The sequence below is a fragment of the Mustelus asterias genome, chromosome 9, assembly GCF_964213995.1.
Source record: "Mustelus asterias chromosome 9, sMusAst1.hap1.1, whole genome shotgun sequence".
Lineage (NCBI taxonomy): Eukaryota > Metazoa > Chordata > Chondrichthyes > Carcharhiniformes > Triakidae > Mustelus > Mustelus asterias.
Window position 1 is genome coordinate 100,938,916 of NC_135809.1, and position 24,606 is coordinate 100,963,521.

General features: G+C 42.3%; 1 protein-coding gene and 1 pseudogene across 3 annotated transcripts in view; one reads left to right on the forward strand and one right to left on the reverse strand.

The window, feature by feature from the left end:
• LOC144498875 (uncharacterized) overlaps window positions 1-24,606 on the forward strand; it is a 256,941-nt gene that overhangs the window by 168,586 nt on the left and 63,749 nt on the right. For all 3 annotated transcript variants that reach the window (XM_078220688.1, XM_078220690.1, XM_078220689.1), the window contains exons 11-13: window positions 6,472-6,566; window positions 15,585-15,650; window positions 18,865-18,964. In XM_078220688.1, coding sequence (XP_078076814.1) covers window positions 6,472-6,566; window positions 15,585-15,650; window positions 18,865-18,964 — 261 coding nt within the window. The remainder of the gene's footprint in view (window positions 1-6,471; window positions 6,567-15,584; window positions 15,651-18,864; window positions 18,965-24,606) is intronic.
• Window positions 16,944-17,163, reverse strand: LOC144499317 (U2 spliceosomal RNA; annotated as a pseudogene).

Consider the following 24,606-nt stretch of genomic DNA (forward strand, 5'->3'; position numbering starts at 1 on the left):
GAAAAGGAGAAAAACAGTACTGCTCTGCGAACAGGGGAGAGAAGTTATCAACAATGTCAACACTGGGCTCCAGCTTTGTAGTCGAGCTTTCGGGAGGATGAGTTCTGGCTGCATGGGGACCGTGATTGTCTTCACATCTTCTGCTTGTTGAAGCAAGTCGTGAATTATACAAGCGTCTGTAATGAGGAGCGAATAAGTCTGATTTTGTATGATGTACATAACTTCTGTGATCTGTTTGTCGCCCTACTTTCATGTCTCTTGAATCATTTCAATGACCGGGAGTTAGACTTCCCCTGCACAGTAGAGTGCGATGTCCATGATTCAGACCCAGCAGCCTTGGAGCCACGGTTCCCCATCTGATAAGACAGTTACTCCGGCGCCGAAATATATCTTGAAATTGGTTAGATGGCCGTTGATTGAGATGTCCATGTTCTAGAAGAAGAAGTCACATAGATTGATGTTACCCATGAATAAGGGTGATGTTTATTCACATTACTGAACTATGTACATAGAGGATACAGGTATGGAGCGGACTCTTTGACATGTCTTTACATTTTGCTACTCAGCTGTACACTGCTGACCTAAACTCTGAGTCAGGTGCCTTCTTACATTACTGATCAGGTCATAAGATATAGGAGCAGAATCAGGCCATTTGGCCCATTGAGTATGCTCCGCCATTCAATCATGGCTGATAAGTTTCTCAACCCGATTCTCCTGCCTTTTCCCTGTAACCTTTGATCCTGTTACCAATCAAGAACATATCCACCTCTGGCTTAAATGTACTCAATGACTGATGAGTAGTAATGCCCTCAGTCCCAGTTTTGTATGGCTTGCCTGCCATGCCACCAGGAACCCGCCATGGGGATTGCCTTCAGTGGGACCAGAAGATCCTGCCAGCAGGAAGGGCTGGAAAATCCCGCCCTTTGTTGCTGCACTACTTAATGTCTGAACATTTCCATTTCAATTGACAACTGAACAATGAACTGTACAGCACAGGAACAGACCCTTCGGTCCACCAAGTCTGTGCTGACACACATGCCTCTTTAATATTTTCTTGCCTCTACATGGTCCATGTCCCTCTATTCCCTGCCTATTCATGTGTTGATCCAGATGACTCTTGAAGATTGTTATAGAATCTGCTTCCATTACCACCTCCGGCAGCGCATTCCAGGAATTCACCACCGTCTGTGTGAAAAACTTACTCCTTACATCTCTTTTAAACTTGCCCCCTCTCACTTCCTGCCTATGCCTCCGAGTAATTGACCTTTCGACCCTGGGAAAAAGACTCTGACTATCCATTCTATCCAAGCCTCTCAAAATTTTGTAAACCTCTATCAGGTCCCCCCCTCATCTTCCGACGCTCCAATGAAAACAATCCAAGTTTGCTCAACCTTTCTTCATAGTCCATATGAAGTCCAAACCAGGCAACATCTTGGAAAATCTCTTCTGCACGCTTTCAAATGCATCAACATCCTTCCAGTAGTGTGGTGAGCAGAATTGTACACAACATTGCAAATGCGGCCTAACTAAAGCCTTATACAACTGCAACATGATTTTCCAATTCCTATTCTCAACACCCCGACCAATGAAGGCCAGCATGCCATGCAACTTCTTGACCACCTTGTCCACCTGAGTTGTCACCTTCAGGGAACTGTGGATCTGGATGTCGAGATCCCTCTGTATGCTAATATTTCTAAGGGCTCTACCATTTACTGTATACTTTTCTTCTGCAGTAGACCTTCCAAATCGTATCACCTCACATTTGTCCTGGTTAAATTCCATCTGCCAACTTTTGGTCCAGGTCTCCAGTCGATTTGTATCCTGCTGTATCCTCTGACAATCCTCCTTACTATCCACGACTCCCCCAATTTTTGTATCATCTGCAAATTTACTAATCAGACCACCTACGTTTTCCTCCAATATATATATTACAAACAACAGAGGCCCCAGTACTGATCCTTGTGGAACCCCACCACTTGTCACAGACCTCCAGTTAGAAAAGTACCCTTCCACTGCTACTCTCTGTTTTTTATGCCCAAGATGTGGAGATGCCGGCGTTGGACTGGGGTAAACACAGTAAGAAGTTTAACAACACCAGGTTAAAGTCCAACAGGTTTATTTGGTAGCAAAAGCCAGTGTGACTTTTGCTACCAAATAAACCTGTTGGACTTTAACCTGGTGTTGTTAAACTTCTTACTTATTTTATGCCCAAGCCAGTTTTGTAACCATCTTACCAGCTCACCACAGATCCCATATGACTTCGCCTTCTGTTTCAGCCTGCCATGAGAAACCTTATCAAAGGTTTGACCCTTATCGATCGAAGGTCCGTGTATACAATATCAGCTGTCCTGCCCTGGTCAATTTTTCTTATCACTTCCTCAAGGAACTCAATCAAGTTTGTGAGACATGACCTCCCCTTCACAAAACCGGCTGGAACGATACCGTCAATGCTGTAAAACGTTCTTGTGATCAGGTGGCAGCAACTGATACAATATTGTGAAAGGTGCTTGATGAATGTAAGTTTTCATGGAATCATAGAATAGTTACAGCACAATGAGGCCATTTGGCCGATTGAATCCATGCCAGCTCTCTGGTACCACTCCCTGTCCTTTCTCCTTAGCCCTTCAGATTTGTTTCTCCCTTCAGGTATCCAATTCCCTTTTGAAAGCTAAATTGAATCTGCCATCAGCACATTCCAGATCATAGAGTCATAGAGGTTTACAGCATGGAAACAGGCCCTTCAGCCCAACTTGTCCATGCCGCCCTTTTTTTTAAAACCCCTAAACTAATCCCAATTGCCCGCATTTGGCCCATATCCCTCTATATCCACCTTATCCATGTAATTATCTAAATGCTTTTTAAAAGACAAAATTGTACCCGCCTCTACTACTACCTCTGGCAGCTTGTTCCAGACACTCACCACCCTCTGTGTGAAACAAATTGCCCCTCTGGACCCTTTTGTATCTGTCCCTTCTCACCTTAAACCTATGTCCTCTCGTTTTAGACTCCCCTACCTTTGGGAAAAGATATTGACTATCTAGCTGATCTGTGCCCCTCATTATTTTATAGACCTCTATAAGATCACTCCTCAGCCTCCTACGCTCCAGAGAAAAAAGTCCCAGTCTATCCAGCCTCTCCTTATAACTCAAACCATAAAGTCTCAGTAGCTTCCTAATAAATCTTTTCTGCACTCTTTCTAGTTTAATCATATTCTTTCTATAATAGGGTGACCAGAACTGCACACAGTATTCCAAGTGTGGCCTTACCAATGTCTTGTACAATTTCAACAAGACGTCCCAACTCCTGTATTCAATGTTCTGACTGATGAAACCAAGCATGCAGAATGCCTTCTTCACCACTCTGTCCACCTGTGACTCCACTTTCAAGGAGCTATGAACATGTACCCCTGGATCTCTTTGTTCTGTAACTCTCCCCAACGCCCTACCATTAACTGAGTAAGTCCTGCCCTGGTTCAATCTACCAAAATGCATCCCCTCGCATTTGTCTAAATTAAACTCCATCTGCCATTCGTCAGCTCACTGGCCCAATTGATCAAGATCCCATTGCAATCGGAGATAACTTTCTTCACTGTCCACTGTGCCACCAATCTTGGTGTCATCTGCAAACTTACTAAACATGCCTCCTATATTTTCATCCAAATCATTAATATAAATGACAAATAACAGTGGAAGCAGCACCGATCCCTGTAACTAGTGTCTATCACACTCTCTGCCTCCTGTATGCTTCGCAGTGCATCTACCTGCCGCTCTAACCGAACAATGCGGTCTGTGAGGAGCTGCAACTGGACACACTTCCTGCAGACAAAGTTAGGGAGACTAGAATGCTCCCTAATTTCCTACATCTGGCAGGAGGAGCATACCGCTGCCATACTGCCCTTATACAGGTAAAAGGATAAAAGAATCTCAACTCACCTCTCCCTTGCTTGTGGTCTTCCTGCCGACTTTTCTTTGGTTAGAGGAGGAGGTAGGGAGGGAAACACTGAAGTAGTATTTGGGGTTTAACTGTCCCTTCACAGCAGCTCCTCCACAAACCACCTTCTAGTCGCAGTGACTGCACCTATGCAAATATTACCTCCAACCGCCAATCACCTTCACCGCTCTGCTGCCCTCACCTGGACACTTGCCTTCACTTGAAGTAGGAAGGTGTCTCCCAGAAACACACTACGTATAATTTTTTTTCTAATGGCTTCTTTTTTTCTTTTGCCATTTGTTTTAAATCTGCATTCTCGGGTTCTTGACCCTTACACCAGTGAGAAGACTTTCTTTCTATCTACTCTGACTAGACCTCTCACAATTTTGAACACTATCAAGTTTTCTCTCAGATTTCTCCTGCAAGAAGAGCAAACCCAGCTTCTCTAGTGTATCCATGAGGTCCCTCATCTCCGAAATTCTCATAAATAATTTCTGCACCTTTTCTCATCCTTCCTAAAGAGTGGCGCCAACAATGGACGCACTATTTCAGGCTAAGTCAAACTAATGTTTCTCCTACACCAGGCCATCTGCCTTTTGTTCTTAAGGTTGTTATATCTTGTTGCAATCGCATACAACTGCAGTTTAATATGCAATATATTTCTCCCTCTCTTTAGTTCTGATGAAGAGCCAGTCGGATTTGAAATGTTAACTCTGTTTTCTCTTCCTACAGAGGCTGCCAGACCTGCTGAGTTTATCCAGCATTCTCTGTTCTTGTCTCAGATTCCAGCATCCGCAGTATTTCGCTTAACTTAGTGTTTAGCAAATGTTCATCAACAATCACAATAATCTCCAGTCAATAGGAGTGGTACTGAAATCGTTAAATGACTCCTTTCTGCCCCAAATGCAATCTTTGGCAATAATAACTCTATCATTCATCTCAACTTGTACCCGGGCACAATTGTGACATTCTTTGGATAATAAGAATTATTTTTTCCAAGATCTATTTCATGTTTTAAACTATTGAATTAATTTCTTCAATGTCTCAGAACTTTTAATATTTTAGGACAGTCTCATCATCTGAGTAATTGTTGCAAATAAATTGATAATTTTGAAAGTTTATTGCCAAAATACATACAACATACAAATATTATTCAGAATGAACTTACAATGCATTATTGTTAGACCATAAGGACACCTGCAACCAGTTATTACAATGACTGTATAGAAACTAAAACTTAGAACAAGGCTGACATTATGCAGACTAACTAGTCCATTATGCTATACTTTTCCTTTCTAAACATTCAAATGTTTCTGCACCAACAAAAAAAGTCAGTTCCCCTTCCTCCTTCCCCGCCTCCCATCTTAGAGAAAGCATTATGTTGATGGTGGCATAGTGGTTAGCACTGCTGCCTCACAGCACCAGGGACCCGGGTTCAATTCCCAGCTTGGGTGACTGTCTGTGTGGAGTTTGCATGTTCTCCCTGTGTCTGCATGGGTTTCCTCCAGTTCCTCTGATTTCCTCCCACAGTCTGAAAGACATGCTGGTTATGTGCATTGACCCGAATAGGCGCCGGAGTGTGGCGACTGGGGGAATTTCACAGTAACTTCATTGCAGTGTTAATGTAAGCCCTACTTGTGACTAATAAATAAATAAACTTTTCTTTAATGATTTACCGATATAGGATACATGTCTCTTCCCCCTCCCAATTTTCCATGTGAGATGTGGCCTCTCTCAAAGCCAAATAATTTGTTTTGAAATGTATTGTTTACATGCTGGACTGTGTCCATTTGCATAACTTGTGCTTTTCATTTGAAAATGTTTCAAATTTGTAGTTTTCTGTTGAATATTTTGTAGAAGGGTAACTGTCCAGAGGAATGTTGCTTTCAGAAATAGTCAAGTTTATGTTCATTTCGTTATCCCCGATACTTCTCACATTCTCAAATATTCTACATCAATGTAATACAGCCTAAGGGCAACCAATGGAAGTTGAACTTGTTGCATCAAATTATTTGCTCCTCATGGGACAGTGAAAGTTCATTTATGATTACTCGCCAACTGTTAGAAATTTTTCCTGGGACTGAGTTCAGTTTAAAAGCATGGGTTGACCATTTTTACAGCAGGAATATGCATGTAAAAATAGAACACATTGAGGTAAAAATACATTTGGTTGAGACTCTGCATTCAAACCAGGAGGCCCAAAGCCTGCCCGAATAGGACCTTGGGGACTCCTGTAGATAATGTGAACAAGCTGCCAGCACTTGTAGCACCTCTACGGGTAATTCACCCATTCCAAAGAATCAATTTCAGGCCACTTGCAGTGGCTCTCAAGTAAGTAGCAAGGGGACAGTAGAACAGTCAGGTTGGGTGTTGTGGTCAAGACTGGCAAGAGGGCAGTGTGGTCTAAAATGGGTGCAATGAGGTCCAGTTTCTGCACTATCATCTGCAGCAAAGCATCAACTTGTTTCATTATACTTACAATCTTGCTGATGTTATGCTTTCACACACATTTGTTGCATAACTTCATTATTTTCTTTTCAGGATTTTTTATTCCTGGATTTCCAAAGCTCCAAAGGTTCCAGGCGCACCATGATCAGATTTTAAGTAAACTCATGCCAAAGCTGAAGAAACATATGGTAAGGAGTTCAAATTTCTTTAGACTTTTAAATGGCCTGTGCCATTTTGTTGTTTTATTTTGTTTGTTACACTTTTACTGTTGTTTTGATAGATTCTTAAGGCATTGCCAAAAGATTTAGGAACTGAAAACTCACTGCCTTATCTGCCCAATGTCATCGTAGGTCTAGTAGGATTGAAGTGCAAGAAGTTTAGCTGGCACCTGGATATATTGGGTTCCAGCCTCCCCTATTGATTTCCCTGGAACTTTGGTTGGGAGAATTTTTACCCACCTGTACTAAGGAGGGCCTAATCAGGTTTGGGTACAGATATAATTGAGCAATTAACAAATTGAAATTGACAACTTACCTCTCCCAAGTGGGTTGCAGGACGAGTAACAAACCTTTCTTCTCGTGCATTCTACACCACCAAATATGGGTATAAGGTGTATTTAAGAATTTATTTAAATAGAGATGGAACAGGGTGAGGAACGCGTATCTCTTTGTCCTTTGTTGTTATGAGGGGCAAATATGATGGTTTGCTACATTGGCCATTTAAGCAAAAGGTCACCTTCGTGCTTCTGGACCAGAACAACTGGGAACATTTAATTGATGCCTTTCATCCAGATGTTAATTCCTTCTCATTTCAAAGGCCTGTGAATGAGATTAATTTTGCCAGTGGCTGCCCTATGTTTTTCCCATTGTCCAAACTTGATTCTCCAAAACATGCTTATGTGAAAGATGACACCTTATTCATTATAGATGCCACCACTTAACTGTGAGGCAGAGTGGAAACCTGTAAAGATTAGTGTGCATTATTACTGCTTTACACGGCTTTATTTTATACTCCTGGAAAATGACTCTTAATTTATGTGAAGTACCACACGCACAAAAAAATAAGCAATCCAAAGAGCTTAAATGTGGAAGTCGGGGGATTGGTGATCTTATGCATGTGTGAGCACACCACCCATATCCAAAGTCACATTGAATTCAGAACTGGTACATGAGTGCTGATGTGAGCCAAATATGATTTTTGTTTCTTTATTCGTTCATGGGATGTGGGCGTCACTGGCTGGGCCAGCATTTAATGCCCATCCCTGAGGGCAGTTAAGAGTCAACCACATTGCTGTGGGTCTGGAATCACATGTAGGCCAGACCAGGTAAGGATGGTAGATTTCCTTCCCTAAAGGATATTAGTGAACCAGATGAGATTTTACGACAGTCAACAATGAAATTTAATTCCAGGTTTTTTATTGAATTTAATTTCACCATCTGCCATGGTGGGATTCAAACCCAGGTTGCCAGATCATTACCCTGGATCTTCTGAATTACTTGTCCAGTGATAATACCACTACTCCACCATCTCCCTCTCTCTCTTTGACTTTTTTAAAAATGCGCTATTGTACACCACATTAAGTTTTTCTTTTCATTTTAAAATGGAGCAGTATGTAAAAGTGTTGACCATCAGTGTTCTATCTTCACCAAAGTTGAAAGTTTGTCCCATAGAGTTCTGTGTTGTTGGTGTGCATACAGAAGTCTGCCACTTGCTTAAGGATGAAATCACCATGTATTATGTAAATGACGAATAGTATAACTTCCAACTATCGTTGGAAAATGGTAATCTACTGGCAGGTCCAGAGTGTGGAGGGTGGCCCATGTGGGGACTGGTCTGGGTGCTTTAAATTGTTGCGGTGAAGTTAGAAGTGAGTTAACTATTAGCATAACACTAGCAAAACCATCCAAAGTTCCCAGTGCAGCACAATTGTCCAGGGGAAGTTAGCGTTTCTGGACAATTGCCACATAAACCCTTACCTGGGAACTTCCAAGGGGGATTCCCCAGTGTTTTCTTTTGGGTACCCACCCCCTTGGAAATACAATGCTGAGGAGCCAAGAAGCTATGGGCCATGTTCTGCTGCCCTTATGCTAACAAGGGTGGATTGGGGAGTCGGGTCATGCTGATGCCTGTGTGTTATGGGGGGGGGCGATCCAGAAATTTAGTGATGAGAGGGAGGCTACTTCTCTAGAGTCGAGGTGTTCTCCATGTCTGCAGGGGTCGTGATGTCCGTGGTGGGGCAGAGGGGGACCTTCAATTTACTTTAAGGAGTCGGTCTCGGTGCCATTTTGCATTCCTGCACATGCCTCTCTCAGTGCGAATCACCCCAACCTCCCAAAAATTGTTGAAGTCTGGGAGAATTGCGTGCAAATTTCCCCAAGGTCCATAAAAATTACTAAGTGGGAATGAATTGAGATCTGGATCGCACCAACCCACCCAGTGGAATTCTCACCGCTTTTCCCGCCAAAGATGACACAGTAATGTTTTTGGGAGAATTCCGCCCTAAGTTAACATGCACAGGGGAAAGGGGAGAAAATGGATGGCAGTATCTGTGTTAGAAAAAGGTCCAGAGATCAGATGTGGGACATTGTTATGCTGAAAAATTTAATGACAACTGATGGGAGATAGGGCGACCTCAAGTTTGGAAACTAAGGACAAAATCTTAACTCCCAAACGTTTGGTTGGGATCATGTCAGAGGGGGAGGGCTGCCACCCCAGTTACAGATGGGAGGTGGTCACAGATCTGCCAGATGCTGAGGCAGGCTGGTTAAAAGGCCCACCTTGGTTCCAATTGTTCTGTTTAACATAAGGCCCTATAGGCATCAGCCTTCACTCCCCTCACACCCCACCCACTCTCCATGCCCATATATGCCAACCCATGACCCCGACACACCTCCATGACCCCTTATATCCCCTATGCTGACTCATGCTAACTTAAGGGCCCACACACATCCCTATGGCCCTCATAGCCCCATGCCCACCTAGTGCCAACACATACCAGCTATGCCCTTCACCCTTCACTTGCACCGATTATGCCAACTCACTCTATCTCTGCCATTGACAGGCCTCAGGGGCCATACATTAATGAAATAAAGTAAAGTTCTAAAAATCTATTGTACACACCACTATATGAAAAACTCTCATTCACGAAAGCCCATTCATTACATTTAAATCCCCTCAAGTACTTAATCTGCTATAAAAAATAAACATTTGTATTCATAACCCCACATCAAAGACAGCTAATCCTTTAATAACCTCTTGGAACTCTCCTTCCAACCTCACAAAAATAATTTAAAACTTGCCATCTGGGCTTCTGTTCAGCTGGATGCCAGCTGATGTTGGGCAGAGTATGGACTGCATGCATTCCACTTGGTCTTAAATTGGCTGTCGGTGTCCTGTGTATGTCAAAAGACTGCCACCTGACTCAGACAGGCTCTTTGGCCACTAAAAGTGAAACTTGGGGAAGATAGGATTGACAACATCATCAGCGGGAAAGGACTACAAAATTATTACCCACCAATCCTTGGCGTTATTACTTCTTCCGGACAAAAGGTCTTAAAACCCTCCCCTGCATCTTTGCTTCCATTTAGTGGCCAAAGGTACGACTGCCATAATAATTTACACCTATTTGCATTAAATTATTTCTGTTTCTTTCTCTTGCGTAATAACATGATCCTTTGAACTTTTACAACGTTAAAGCACAAAACACATTTTGAAAATAATAATATGATTGGCATGAGATTGCTGAAGGAGGGTATTTTGTAAATTTTACATTATTTCCGATAAACCAGAACTGCTGAGTTCCAAGCTGACATTCTATGGGTCCGAGATTAAAAGGCTAGCATTAAAAGCCAATGACCTTAATGACTGGTTGTTTTTATTGTTGATTCTTTCAAGGGCTGTGGTTGTCACTAGCTAGGTCAAGCATATGTCGCCCATCCCTAAATGTCCTGGAGAAGAAAGCGCTGAGTTGACTTCTTGAACCGCTGCAGTCCATGTGATGTAGTACCCCAACAGTACTGTTAGAAAGGGAGTTTCAGGATTTTGAACCAATGACAGTGAAGGATCGGTGATTTAATTCCAAGTCAGGATGGTGTGTGGCTTTGAAGGGAACTTGCAAGTGGTGGTATTCCCACGCATCTGCTGCTCTTGCCTTTCTAGGTGGTGGAAACCATGGGTTTGGAACATGCTGCCAAAGGAGCCTTGCTGAATCGCAGCAGAGCTTCTTATAGATGGTACATGCCACTGCTACTATGTGTCAGTGGTGGAGGGAGTGAATGTTTAAGGAGGTGGATGGGATCCCTAAAACAGGCTACTTTGTCTTGGATCGTCAAGCTCTTGAATGTTGTTGGAGCTACACTCATCCAAGCAAGTGGAGAGTATTTCACCACAACTTGTGCCTTGCAGATGGTGGACAGGGTTTGGGGAATAAGGTAGTTCGTTACTTGCTGCAGAATTCCCAGTATCTGACCTGCTCTTGCAGCCACAGTATTTATGTGGCTGATCCAGTTTAGTTTCTGGTAAATGGCAACCCCAAACATTGTTAGTAGGAGATTCAGCAATGGTAGTGCCATTGAATGTCATGGGGAGATAATTAGATTAACTCTTTTTGGAGATGGTTATTGCCTGGCGTAACTGTGTGGCGCAAATGTTACTTGCCACTTCTCGGGTCCAGCCCGAATGTTGTCCAGGTCTTGCTGCTTATGGACACAGACTGTTTCCATATCAGAGGTGATTCGAATAGTACCGAATATTGTGCAATTACCTACTTCTAATCTTATGATGGAGGAAAAATCATTGATGAAGCAGCTGATAATAGTTGGGCCTAGTATCCTACCCTGAGGAACTCCTGTAGTGTTTTGTATGCAATTTATATTTTATTCTTTTTATATTTAGTGTTAGATAAGTAGAAGGCTGCCAACTGTACTTCACTAAGCTGTAGAGTGCCATTTGTAAAGGATAGGGTGCAAACATATATATGAAAGTATTTGGTTGCTATTCTGAAACTTGATAACAGAGAAGTCATAGGTCAGCTGGAGGGCTAGAGTAAAAATAGACTGTTGGCTTGATTCTTTAGATATTACATATTGCCAACTCAATGACATTCAGGCATTTATATTTGTCTCATAGGCTCAGAAGAGCTGTGTGACTTCTTGACCTCACCCCCCCCCACCCGAATAAGAGTAGATGATATTACAATGTTAAATCATTTTTTAAAAATCCTGAGATATGGGCAACACTGAAACGGGAATAATGAGGGATTTTAGTCATGCTAATAGTGTGGAACTAAAGTTACATGTAGTCTATCTAGATCAAGTACAGTGACAGGTTCCCTTATCTGAAGTGTATTAGTAAGCCTGTTTGGTTTTTACAACAATCTGGCAACTTTTATGGTTATTTGTAGTCCACAATTAATTTAATTTTATTGCATTCAATTTTGCAATTTGAATTGTGTTGAATTTACAAGGGGAGAAATACATTTGCACAGATTTGTTTCTAGCGGTTTGATATTGAAGAACGCTGCATGAGCCTTGCATCTAGCGGCCTCTGGCACTGTTCATGGATACTTGAAGTGCATCTGCCTAGTGCCGCACTGTGCAAATTTCTTCTTCTGCTGCCCAACAATCTCATGGTTACCAGTCGAGTACTGTGATCACTAGCTTCTGTGCCTTTAATGTTTTGATGTTTCCTTGCAAGTTGGATTCGATTCGTATTTGTGCTCTTATTAATTTCAATTCAAAACTTACGTTTTTGAAAAAGAAAAATTACACATAAATTCAAGTTGTTCAAAGGTAATGCATTTAATTTTATAAGTCAAGTTATTGAAATGACTCCTTCATGACATTGGTACTGCGTGGTAGGAAATGGTAAAAGGCCTCCCTCCTCTTTCTGTCTCTGTTGATCACAACAGTTGTTTTTAAAGAATTTGCTTGCCAGTGTAGTGTGTTATGATTGTAAAAGACACACCGGTTTTCTTGTAAGTTTTAAAATATATATATATAGGCGATATAGATGATAAGTGGGTTTGCATATGATATGAAGATTGGCAGGGTAGTTAATAGTGAGTAAGGCGGTCTTGGGTTGAAACAAGATATCGACAGGCTGGTCAAATGGGCTGATCAGTGGCAGAAGGAACTTAACCTTGAAAAATCTGTGGTGATGCACTTTGGAAGGAGCAACAGACCATGGAATACTCGATGAATGGCAGAACACTAGGAAGCACAGAGGGATCTGGAGTGCTTGTCCCAGAGGGGAAATGAGGAATATAAATTTTCACACAGTGAGGTGTTGTGATCCAGTAGGCATAAGGGACACTTGTCTTTATCAGCAGAATAGATTATAAGAGCTGAGAGGTTTTATTGGAGCTGTACAAAACTTTGGTTCGGCCACAGATGGAATACCATCTGGTATTCTCATTATGTGATTACACTGGAGAAGGTGCAGAGGAGATTCACCAGGATGTTGCCTGGGATGGAGCATTTGAGGTATGAAGAGAGGCTGGATAGGCTAGGGTTGTTTTCTTTAGAGCAGAGAAGGCTGAAAGGGACCTGAATGAAGTTTAAGATTATGAGGGGTGTGGATAGGAAACAGCTGTTTCACTCAGATGTTAGTGGGAGTCTGGAATGCACTGCCTAGGAAATGTCATAACATTCAAAGCTATGGGCCAAGTGCTAGAAAGTGGAATTAGTATTGGTTTAGTGTAGTTTTGTCAGTGCAGACTTGATGGGCCGAAGGGCCTCTTTACTGTATGACCAACGACTATGTCTCTTAAAGGAAATAATAGGGTGGGACTTTCCGCACAACCTGCTGCATGTTTCATGGAGGCAGCCTGCCATTGTCCAGCGGCAAAATCTTCTGGTCCCATCGTTGTCAATGGTGTTTCCTATTGGATTCATCCTTTACCTGGGAAACCCGCGGCAGGGATGTGTCGTCGGCAGGACTGTAAGATCCTGCCAGTGTGAACAGCTGGAAAGTTTTGGCCATAGTGCTTATTATTGTCTTTGATAGACAATAGTTTAAAACATAATTTTAAATGCTCCAACTCAAAAGGACATCTGAGATACTCACGCACACACAGAAGTAGGTTACAAGGAAGAAGGGCAAGTTAAGTGTTTAAGAGTGTCTAAAAGGAAGTCACTCATATACGGATCCCCTAGGTTGATGCATTGAATGGTTTCAGGCCATGTTCGGTGAGTTTTCCAGATTCTGCACAGCAATATTTTAAAGTCTTGACGACAATTTCTATGTTTTCCTCTGAAGTCAGCAGTTGTTGGTTTATGTTGAAGATGTGCCTATAGTGCTTGGCTGATCAGATACAGTCAGGACACATTTGCAGAACGGCTGGAAAGAAAGAGGAGCCACAAGTTATATTCTCATACAGAGAATATAAAAGATGTGCGGGTTAGGTTGATTGGCCAGGTTAAAAAAATTGCCCAAAGATGTGCGGGTTAGGTTGATTGGCCAGGTTAAAAAAATTGCCCAAAGATGTGCGGGTTAGGTTGATTGGCCAGGTTAAAAAAATTGCCCCTTAGAGTCCTGGGATTAGCGGGTAAAATATGTGGGGGTCAGGCCTGGGTGGGATTGTGGTCGGTGCAGACTCGATGGGCCGAATGGCCTCCTTCTGCACTGTAGGGTTTCTATGATTCTATGAGAGTTCTGGATGCCCTGGTACATGAATCAAAAAAAGTTAGTATGCAGCAAGTGACGAGGAAGGCAAATGAAATGTTGTTGTTTATTGCAAAGGGAATGGAATATAAAAGTAGGGATGTTTTGCTTCAGTTGTACAGGGTGTTCATGAGACCACATCAAGAGTACTGTGTATAGTTTCAGTCTCCTTATTTAAGAAAGGATATTAATGAGCTAGAAGCAGTTCATAGAAGGTTCACTTGACTGATACCCGGTATTGAGGAGCAGGGGAGGGGGGTGTTTATCTTATGAGGTAAGACAAGACAGGCTGAGCCTCTATCCATTAAAGTTTAGAAGAATGAGAGGTCTTATTAAAGCATATGAGATGCTAGGGGGTTGACAGGGTGGATACTGAAAGAATGTTTTGCCTTGTGGGAGACACTAGAACTAAGGGACACAGTTTAACAGTTTAGCAGTAAGATATTTCCCATTTAAGACAGAGATGAGAACTTTTTTTCTCAAAGTGACATGAGTCTTTGGAATTCTCTTCCCTGGAGAGCAGTGGAGGTGGGGTCATTGAATATTTTTAAGGCAGAGATAGATAGATTCTTGACTAACAAGGGAGTCAAAGATTATCAGAGATAAGCGAAATGTTGCATTGAGGCCACAGCTGGATCAGCCATGATCTTATTGAATGCCAGAGCAGGCTCATGAGGTCAAATAGCCTACTCATGCTCCTAATTTGTATCTCCACATGTTCACTGTTACCTTCTCGTATTCTGTCCATTGTCCGAAGTGATTGAGTTTTAACAGCTCGGTCCACGTTCACCTGAATAGATTATGTATAGATGTCTGTGAATAGTTCAGGGATGGATCATTCACACTCACTTAAGCTGATTGAAACAAAAACAGAAAATGTTGGAAAATCTCAGCAAGTCTGACAGCATCTGTGGAGAGAGAATAGAGCCAACGTTTCAAGTCGAAGAGCCATCCTGACTCAAAACGTTGGCTTTATTCTCTCTCCAAAGATGCTGTCAGACCCGCTGAGATTTTCCAATATTTTCTGTTTTTGTTTCAGATTCCAGCATACGCAGGATTTTGCTTTTATCTAAGCTGAATGTTCTGGTGGGTTACTTCCAGACAGCATGATTCCCAAATTACAAAGCTATGTAAATGTTCTGTCATAAAAAAACACTGTTTAGGTTACCTAAAATGCGATTGTCAATCTTTTAAAAACTTATACTGTGGGTTCAGACCACTCAGTAATTAAAGTCATTTTTGGTATAAAACAAGATTTTATAACAATAGGTACTTGGTGAAATGATTTATGGCATATGCTACATTTATCAGTGGGTGACATGTTACCACTACGGATCTATGTAGGCCATTCTCCAGAGTGATGTTTTCATTTCAAAGATTAGAAAAGGCCATTTAAAATTTTATTGTTTTTTTTGTATTTTCTCCAGAACTGAAGAATTTATTTTTGTCAGAAACTGTCTGAGTTTTCTGATTGTCCCAACAATGAAGAATATCTTGAGAGATCTACTAGTTTCTGAAATTGTATTTGTGATTTTGCATTACAGGACAAAGAGCAAATGTCTACAGGGATATACACCACAAAATGGTTCTTACAGTGTTTCATAGAACGAGTAAGTATAATTTTGATATTATGGAAGGGCTGCAATGTCTCAGTTGAGTGAACAGTGTAAAAGAGACAGTGAATTGGAAGCCTCCAAAAGCAAACAATGAATCTTCAAATTAGAGATCTGTGGGGAAATTTAGAGTATTTGGTGAGGAAAGTTGATTGAGTGACAATAAAGAAAGAATAATGGTGAATAATTGTTTTTCAGACTGGAGGAAATTATAATTTGGGACTCCCCAGTGATTAATAATCTGCACTGCCAGGATTCTATCACTTAACTTACCAGCCACAAATTTCCACAAGCTATGCCTCATGAACAAGCCAAGAACTCACTTGTAACATTCTTATTTCAATTGGCTCCTTGTTAAACATAAATACACTCAGTCCGAAAAAGGTTTGTTGCGATCAACCGAGTTGAAAAAAAAAGTCAGATCATCCCTCCTCACCCAGTCGTAACAAAATGTATAAAGGATCCCAGCCGTTATAGATAGAAATATATGGTATAAAAACAAGGAAGTTATGGTGGACTTTCATAAAACACTGGTTCAGCCTCATTTGGAATATTCTGCCCAATTCTAGGCAAGATACTTTAGATACTATTAGAGAGAGTGTGGAAAGGATTTACAAGGATGGTTCCAAGGATAAGGGACTTCAGTTACATCGATTGGTTAGGGAATCTGGGGTTCTTCTCTTTAGAAAACAGAAGGTTAAGAAAATATTTTATAAAGGTGAACAAAGTGAATGGGAAGAAAATGTTCCCATTGGCAGAAGAGTTGATAACCAGGAGGCACCAATTTAAGGTGGAGATGGGCCTGGGACTCTTCAATGCTCCAAATGTACGACAAAGAGCCAAAGGTGACATGAAGAAATGCTTTTTATGTAGTGAACATTTAAAATTTGGAGTGTACTGCATGAGTGTGTGGGGGAGGATAATTCAATTCGATCATGGCTTTCAAAAGAAAATTGAATAAAATACAGAATAGAGAAAATTTACAGGGCTATGGGGAAATGCCAGGGACTAGCTCAGTTGCTCTTGCAGAGAACTGACATGGACAGGAGGGACCGATTGGTGTCTCTCCTGTACTATAATCATTCTATGATTCTATAGCCTATGAGGGGTGACCTGAAAGGACATGGGTCAATTAGGTAGATCTAGCATATTTGACCAAATTTTTTTAATTTATTTATACTTTTCCAATTCAATCAAATCAAATCCAATTCAGAGTCTCAACAAGTTGAGACATTTCAGATCTAGGCTGACAAGACAGGGCGAGCGACCAAACCACCCTGTCCTGGGCCTGATCTACATGAGCCAAGCTGATTGGAGAAGGGGGAGGTTCCTCCTCCAAGACTTGAGCTCATTTGCATCTTAGCCAAAAGGCCGAGATGCCGCTTTAAAAAATTGCTTCATATGAAACATATGAAGCTTCAGTGTAACCCAATGACCTCAACCAAGTGCGGCCGACCATGGGCTGCCGACCATACTACACTTGATCTTAGCCAAAAGGCCGAGAAGCGATTTGACCAAATTATTCCATTATTTAAAGAGGTTACAAATCTGATGGTTGATAAAGCAATAGAAATTCGGGCGGCACGTGGCACAGTGGTTAGCACTGTTGCCTCACAGTGTGCGGGTTCCTGGATTTGACTCCTGGCTCGGGTCACTATCTGTGTGGAGTTTGCACGTTCTCCCCGTGTCTGCATGGGTTTCCTCCGAGTGCTCCGATTTCCTCTCTCAGTCCAAAGATGTTCGGTTAGGTTGATTGACCATGCTAAATTGTCACTTCGTGTCAGGGGGACTAGCAGGGTAAATACGTGGGATAGGGGCTGGGTGGGATTGTGGTTGGTGCAGACTCGATGGGCCAAATGGCCTCCTTCTGCACTGTAGGGATTCAATGGAAAAGTTATTTACATGGATTTCCAAATGCATTTGAGGTTACCCAACATAATACCCCAGTGTAAGCCTATGAGATAGGTAGTAAGGTAGCAGCGTGTCAGGGGTTGACATTCGAGAAGGTTAAGGATTGATTTGATCAATGTTTTCTTGGTACCAGTGGATTAGGTAGATAGAAAAAAAATGATTTCTGCTGGTTAGACAGTGTAGGATTAGGGGACATCATGCAAGAGTAGGGGACATAATTTAAAAATTAGAGCCAGACTTTTCAGGAGTAAAATTACATTTCTGGTAAAAGTTTGGAACGTTTTTCCACATGTGGCAATTAATTCTAGATAAATTATTCATTTAAATCTGAATTTTTTTTTTGTTAATTTAAGGAATGTGGTTACAGATCAGCTATTTCGGCCTGAATATTGATAGAGGGGCAAATGACCAGTGGATTTACCTTCTTGACTCTCCCCCCCCCCCCCCCCCCTTTTGGCCCAAGGCATCAGGCCAGGGTGTCAGTTCCAGGATGCCAGTGGACAGTGCACTGTTGGCACTGCCAAGGTGTGTGGCCTGAAGGTTGGCCTAAGTGGGGCTCTGAGGAGGAAGGGGGTAAGTGGAGGGTCTGATGGAAGAGATCTGGCAGTGCCAACTGGGCACCCTGGCAGTGCCAGTTGGGCAGTGCCAAGGAGGTGGGGCCTGAGTGGGGGCCATGATGGGGGAGTATGCAATGGGGGTCATGCAGGGGTGGATCATGTTGGGAGTTATGATGGGGATGCATGTTGGGGCTCAAATAGGGCAGGTTGGGTGGGCTCCAATGCCGGCGACCCATCAGAGAGGGGTTGAGGGAACATGCCGCCGCTGATGAAAAAGGAGGGAGTCGATGTCCATGGGGAAGGGGGTCTCCCAGTGCAATGAGAGATTAGGGTGCCCTTGCAAAACATCGCACGAGCGCTCTGAAGCTGGGCTGACTGCATGTTTAGGCCCCACCCCTCCCAAAAAAATATAACCCCCAACTCTCCAAAAAAAAGTGACTGAGTGTGGTAGAATTGTGGTGCGGAGCGCGCCTGAGAGACTGCGGGGATCACTCCATTATTCTCGCCGTTATGACGCTTCGATTTTCTTTTGGGAGAATTCCGTCCGCTGTCGTCTTTCTGATGCATACCTGTTTCAGAAATAGTGGTATTATTCTCTCGCCTCCTGTTCATTGTACTAGAGGCTGCTGGTTAAGAGATATTTACATTGACTTTTTATGTATCATGTATTTTATGTATAATGTATTTTATAAAGGAAAAAATATATTCCTGGAAATATTGATTTTTAAAAAATTTTCTAACAGACACCATTTACACTCACACTGCGGTTATGGGATATCTACATTCTGGAGGGTGAAAGAGTCCTTGCTGCTATGGCATATACCATCATGAAACTGCACAAAAGTAAGATGACCTCTGCAGCATATTGAATTTCTATAAAGCAGTTATTTTGAATATCAGTAAAGGAACTGAATGCCAGAAATCTTGACTGCATAATCCTTTTTTAATATGATTTTTTTTTTATCAGAAAAGAGGGTTAATTTTATTGACCTTGTATAACAAGATTTATGTATTTAAAAAATAACCAATTAAATATAGGGCGGAATTCTCCCACTTTGTGACTAAGTGTGGTGGTGGGCAGTATCACATCTTTGTCTCAGCAACTGCTAGAAAATAGCATTTCCCTCCGAGTCTATACAGTCGTAGCAGACTTCCAGAGAGATATTGGTGAAATGGGACACAGCTGTAGCCCATCTCATCTTCATTCCAATGATTCTTGCTCGCTCTACAAAAACTAAAACAGTTTCAATTTATGTTATGTGGGTTGTCTTTACACCCACTGACGTTAATCGGATGGGAAATCCAGAAATCAAATACTAAAGAAATGGCAGCATTTAAAAGCTACTGACACATTCGCTGCACATAGTGTGCCCGATTTTACCTTTGCAAACGGGCGCGAAAACTTGGTAAAGTTGGGGTGTGAGGCCATTAATGCGATCACACCTGCGTCCACACAGATGCCCACTTTACCAAGGCCCAAAAATGGCCGCAATTCGATTCGCACCCGAAACGGGCGCAACAGCAATTTAAATGCATTTGCATGCATTTAAATTGAATTAATAGGCTGCCCGCCCAACTTTACCAGCATTTCCCTCTTTACCATCGCGTTCGCGCATCCAGATTTGAAAGTGAGACATGCTCCAGCTTCTGAAGAGGTAAGTTCAGAGCTTCCAACGACTCTCTGACTCAGATCGGCGAGGGGGGGGTCAGATGTATCTCTGGTGGGGCAGGGGAGAGAGGCCACATTGTTCTCTGGTGGGGTGGGGGAGGGAGGCCAGACCATTCTCTGGTGGGGGTGGGAGGGCAGAGGGAGGCCAGATTGTTGTCTGGTTGGTGGGGGGACGGGGGATGGGGGGGGCGATAGTTGTCTGGGGGGAGGAAGGCCCGATCATTCTCTGGGGGGGGGAGGGCGGGGGTGGCGGTGGCCCGATCATTCTCCTGTGTGGGGGGGCGATCATTATCTGGGGAGGGAGGGGGGGGGGGGGGGGGGGAGGCCCGATCGTTCTTGGTGGGGATGGGGGGGCCCGATCATTCTTGGGGGGAGGTGGGGGGGGGGGGTGCGGGGGAAAGGAGGCCAGATGGATCTCTGGTGGGGGGATGCAGGGGGTGTCCGCTGCCACTCTGTGGACGATCGGTGGGGAGGAAGGTGGGCAGAGGTCGAGATTGGTCTGGGTAGCGGGGGGGGGGGTGGGTGGATAAGGGGGACAGTTATGTTGTCGGGGTGGGGGGGATATCTGTGGGGGCCATCGCTCCCGCTTTTCACTCCCGGGCCACTTTATTCGCTTTTTGCGGCCCGGGAGCGATGTGACAGGCACGTTTTTCAAATTTAGTTTTTCACTGCGCATGCGCAGTTCAAAGCTCTGATCAGACCAGCAGTGTTTCAGGCGCGTTAAGTCCCGCCCACAGCGCAATTCAGACGCACGGATTTTTTTCCAGGCTAAGTGCGTATGGGGGCGCCTGAGAACAGGTTTCCAAGTCGGATCTGAATTGCGTCCAGATTCAGCACTTAGAATGAAAATGGTAAAATCGGGTCTAGCGAGTGCATGGAAAGCTGGAAATATCAGTCCCTAATTGCCACCCTCAGCATGTTGGTGCATTAAAAGCAAGTCAAAGGGTTAAGAGTTCCACCCCATACTCAAAATCCTTGTTCTCTACCTCCCTCCCAAGATATCAATCCCTCCAATATAAAATTCCCCATCCCATTTTCACAACCATCGATCTTGCCATCTTACTTGCTCTTGCTAATCTCAATGTATCAATCACAGATATGGACATCTCTGAAAATATGCTTGAATCACACTCCACCCACGTCCCCCTACCACATCCCAACCCTACCTCCTTCTATATCTGCATCTGGAAAATAATTATTCCCCAATTCACTGAGAACTACAGTTTCAAAATCCCAATTCTTTAGCTTTTGTCTCTATTTCTGCAGCTATGGATTTGCTCAGTTGTACTCTCACCTCCACCTTTGATGCCCTTGTTCCAAATAAAACCGTTACCTTGTCACACTGGCCATTCCCCTGGTCTGCTTCCTCAAGTCTAAGAGAAACACCCTGAAGGGATATGGCAGACATGCCCCTTATAGTTAATTAAATGCTTTTAATTTAATTTCAGATTTTTCATTTGATTATTAAGAATTTTATTAGAGAAGTGACAGTAGTTATGTGAGATGCTAATTATGCTGAAGGTGGAGTGCCTGCATTCATCTTCAATATAGATTAAATATTTATATTTAATATTTATAAATTCTATTGTGTTATGGGTACAGTAACTATACTTAGTACATTATGATCCCATTGGGCGATCATTTTTTTCATTGTGAAACTTGAATTTTCTACCCCAGAGGGTTATGGCTGTTCAGTCATTGAGTACGTTAAAGGCTGAGATCGATTAACATTTTCACTCTAAGGGAGCCAAGGGATATAGAAATTGAGCAGGAAAGTGGATTTGAGGTCAAAGCTCAGTCATAATCTTTCTTAATGGTGGAGCACGCTCAAGGGGCATATGGTCTACTCCTATTCTTATATTTTATTTTATGTCCTTGTAATCAAATTTCTAGTAATGGAAAGAAATGCTATTAAGGAACTCGAGGTGTAGTACTATTACCATCTGCAGTATTGAGGAAAACAAAATTAAATTGTAGCCTTATTGATATCTTGAATCTATTTCTGAACTTATTATGTTAGCATCACATAAACAAAGTGACATCTATAGTATTTGCAGGAACAGAGAGCTGAAGAGAGTTGAGAAAAATAATCTGCAGTTCATTAAAACAGCCAGAAGAGTCTTAAAAGAAATGACATTTGAAAAGTCTGAAATAAAAGCGGATACTGAAAATCTGAAATGAAAACAGAAAATGCTGGATAAACTCAGCAGACCTGGCAGCATCTGTGAAGACAAACAGGATTAACGTTTTGGATCTAAATGATCCTTCCACAGAACTTTTAACATTAACTCTGTTAGACACTGACAGGTGCTGCCTGCTGAGTTTATCCAGCATTTTCTGTTTTTATTTTATAGTTTAAAATATTCCTTCATTCATTATATATGTTATATTAATCAAATTAAACATCATAGCAGAGGAAATGGCAAGAATGCAGCTGTCCTTTTTCAAATTTTTCTTTTGAGCAGATTCAAAAGAAAGAAAGATTTGTATTTATATCGTGCCGTTCATGACTTCAGGACATTCCAAAGCACTTTACAGCCAATTACATACTTTTGAAGTGTAGCCACTGTTGTAATGTGGGAAATGTGGCTGCCAATTTATGCACGACAAATTCCCACAGACAGCAATATGATAATGACCAACTAATCTGTTTTATTAGTAATGTTACCGGAAGAAACAACATGGTTCATGGACTCTACATTCACTATATAAATAAATAAATAGTAACATTGATTAAGGGATAAATATTACCCAGGACACTGAAGTTAAGTTAACGCCATTACTCTTCTTTGAAATAGTGGCATTGGTTATTTTCCATCCACTTGAGAGAGCAGACGAGGTCTAACCCAAAAGATGGCACCTCAGAACATGCAACAATTTTTCAGTATTGCGCTGCATTATCAGCCTAATTTCTGTGGGACTTGAACACAGAACCTTCTGGTTAAAAGGCAAGAGAGCTACAAACTCAACCACAACAGACACATGACTTCCCCTTTCGATGAGCTAAATATAGCAATTTTTCTGCTGTCATTAACACCTGTTTCATTTGTGTTGCTTCTGTAAATAAGTTTTTAACATAGCCTAGCCTACACAATGCACATGGTGTAGGCGGGTCTTTGAAATGTCTGTTGGGTGGTTCCTGTTGCTTTCTAGATATGTCCCACCCAATGCTATTTTAATTCAGCAAAACATTGTTTAGGAGACCAGCCTTTCCCGGGCTGGTGGGAGCCTACTAAACAGTCAAAAGTCTCAGACAGTGACATTGTCAATGCAATTTTAGCTAGAAAATGGGGCAGCCCAATCAGCAGACGAAAACTCTGGTGGATGGCAACAAAATGGCCAGAAGAGATCAATGTAAGTTTGTTTTTTTACATTGAATGTGAGGCTTCCTTCTGAGCTAGGTGGAACAGGGGTGCTCTTGCAGGTTTCTCAGAATCCTCAGGTTTCCCAGTCTGGATTTTAATCATCCTCTTCAGAACCAGCATCTGTGTGGAAACCATAACTCCATCCCCTGACTCAACTTTTAAAGGAACCATTGCTCTGGGTCTACGGTGGTCTCTGATACCTGTAAAAATTCCCACTACTGACCTTCATGTAACACGTGCCATCTACAAGCAGAGGACTGTCTAAAACAATTCCAGCCAGTTCCAGAACTGAAAATGCACTGGAATGGCGCACGTCTTGGCTGCCTTGTACCCAGCCTGTCCATCCTGAATGCACCTGGAGTTAAATTAGGGGCCTTTGATATTTTAAAAAATAAGTAGACTTCCTGCGCTAAAGGTTGGGTGCAAAATGCTTTTTAAAAATCCAAATGCACTCTCAGGATGGTAAAAACCACCAAGGATAAAGTTGTTTTGGGTGGAATGTAAAACAGATGATATTGCATTGATAGTCTGAACTGAGTGAAAGTCGGTTCGGTTCCATTGACTTTAATAGAATTGAATATCAGGTCAGCAAATTCAAATCTGCCTGGTTTGTGTCTCCACCCATGCTCAATTTCACCCCATCAGGATCCTTTAGTAAGTGCAATGTAAAATGGAATTATTTCAAAAGTCAGTAAAATTTGCTGCTATTTCTCCAAAGTGACACAGTTCTTTCCCTTCATCTCTATCCCCCAGGAGTTAAGGTCTTGTGCGAGCACAGGATAAAGTAGACCACAAATAGAAAAAAAACATTTTTGTGGAGAGGTGTGAAAATTGGAGAAGGAAGAAGCTGAAATCAGATTCTGAACATATATTTTAATGTTCTCTTAAGACTGTTACACAGTCTGATGTCTGTGGGGGTAAAAAACAAAATGCCAGCAATACTTAGCCAGTCAGGCAGAATCTATGAAGAGAGAAGCAGAGTTAATGAGTTAATCTAATGATATTCTCAGAGCAGGAGGTGAGGTGGGTTTGGGCAATAATTTGTGTCAGCTTCCCAAAGTTGAAATGAAAGTTGGGATGTTAAAGATAGATTCGCTGGAATTCCAGTGCCCCACCCGCCAGGGGAATGAGAGCGGGCGAGAGGTGGACAATGGGAAAGTTGACCTTGGGTGGAATTTTACGGTTTCGGGGCAAGCGAGACAGTAAAATCCCACCCGTGGGGTTTCTTGAAGGCAAGCAGCGGGAATCTATTTTTAATGTGTTAGCATATCATGCATACTAATTGAAACACATGGTCATCAGATTAAATTGTATCTTTGCAATTAAGTTGGCAACAAATGAAAAACATGTTCCTTCGTATTCACGACTAGTCAAAGGTAGCACAAAGCAAGTGGGGTAGTCTTCCAAGTGAATTTGGAGTGAGTGGGAATTGCTTTTCTTGCATGGGGAGC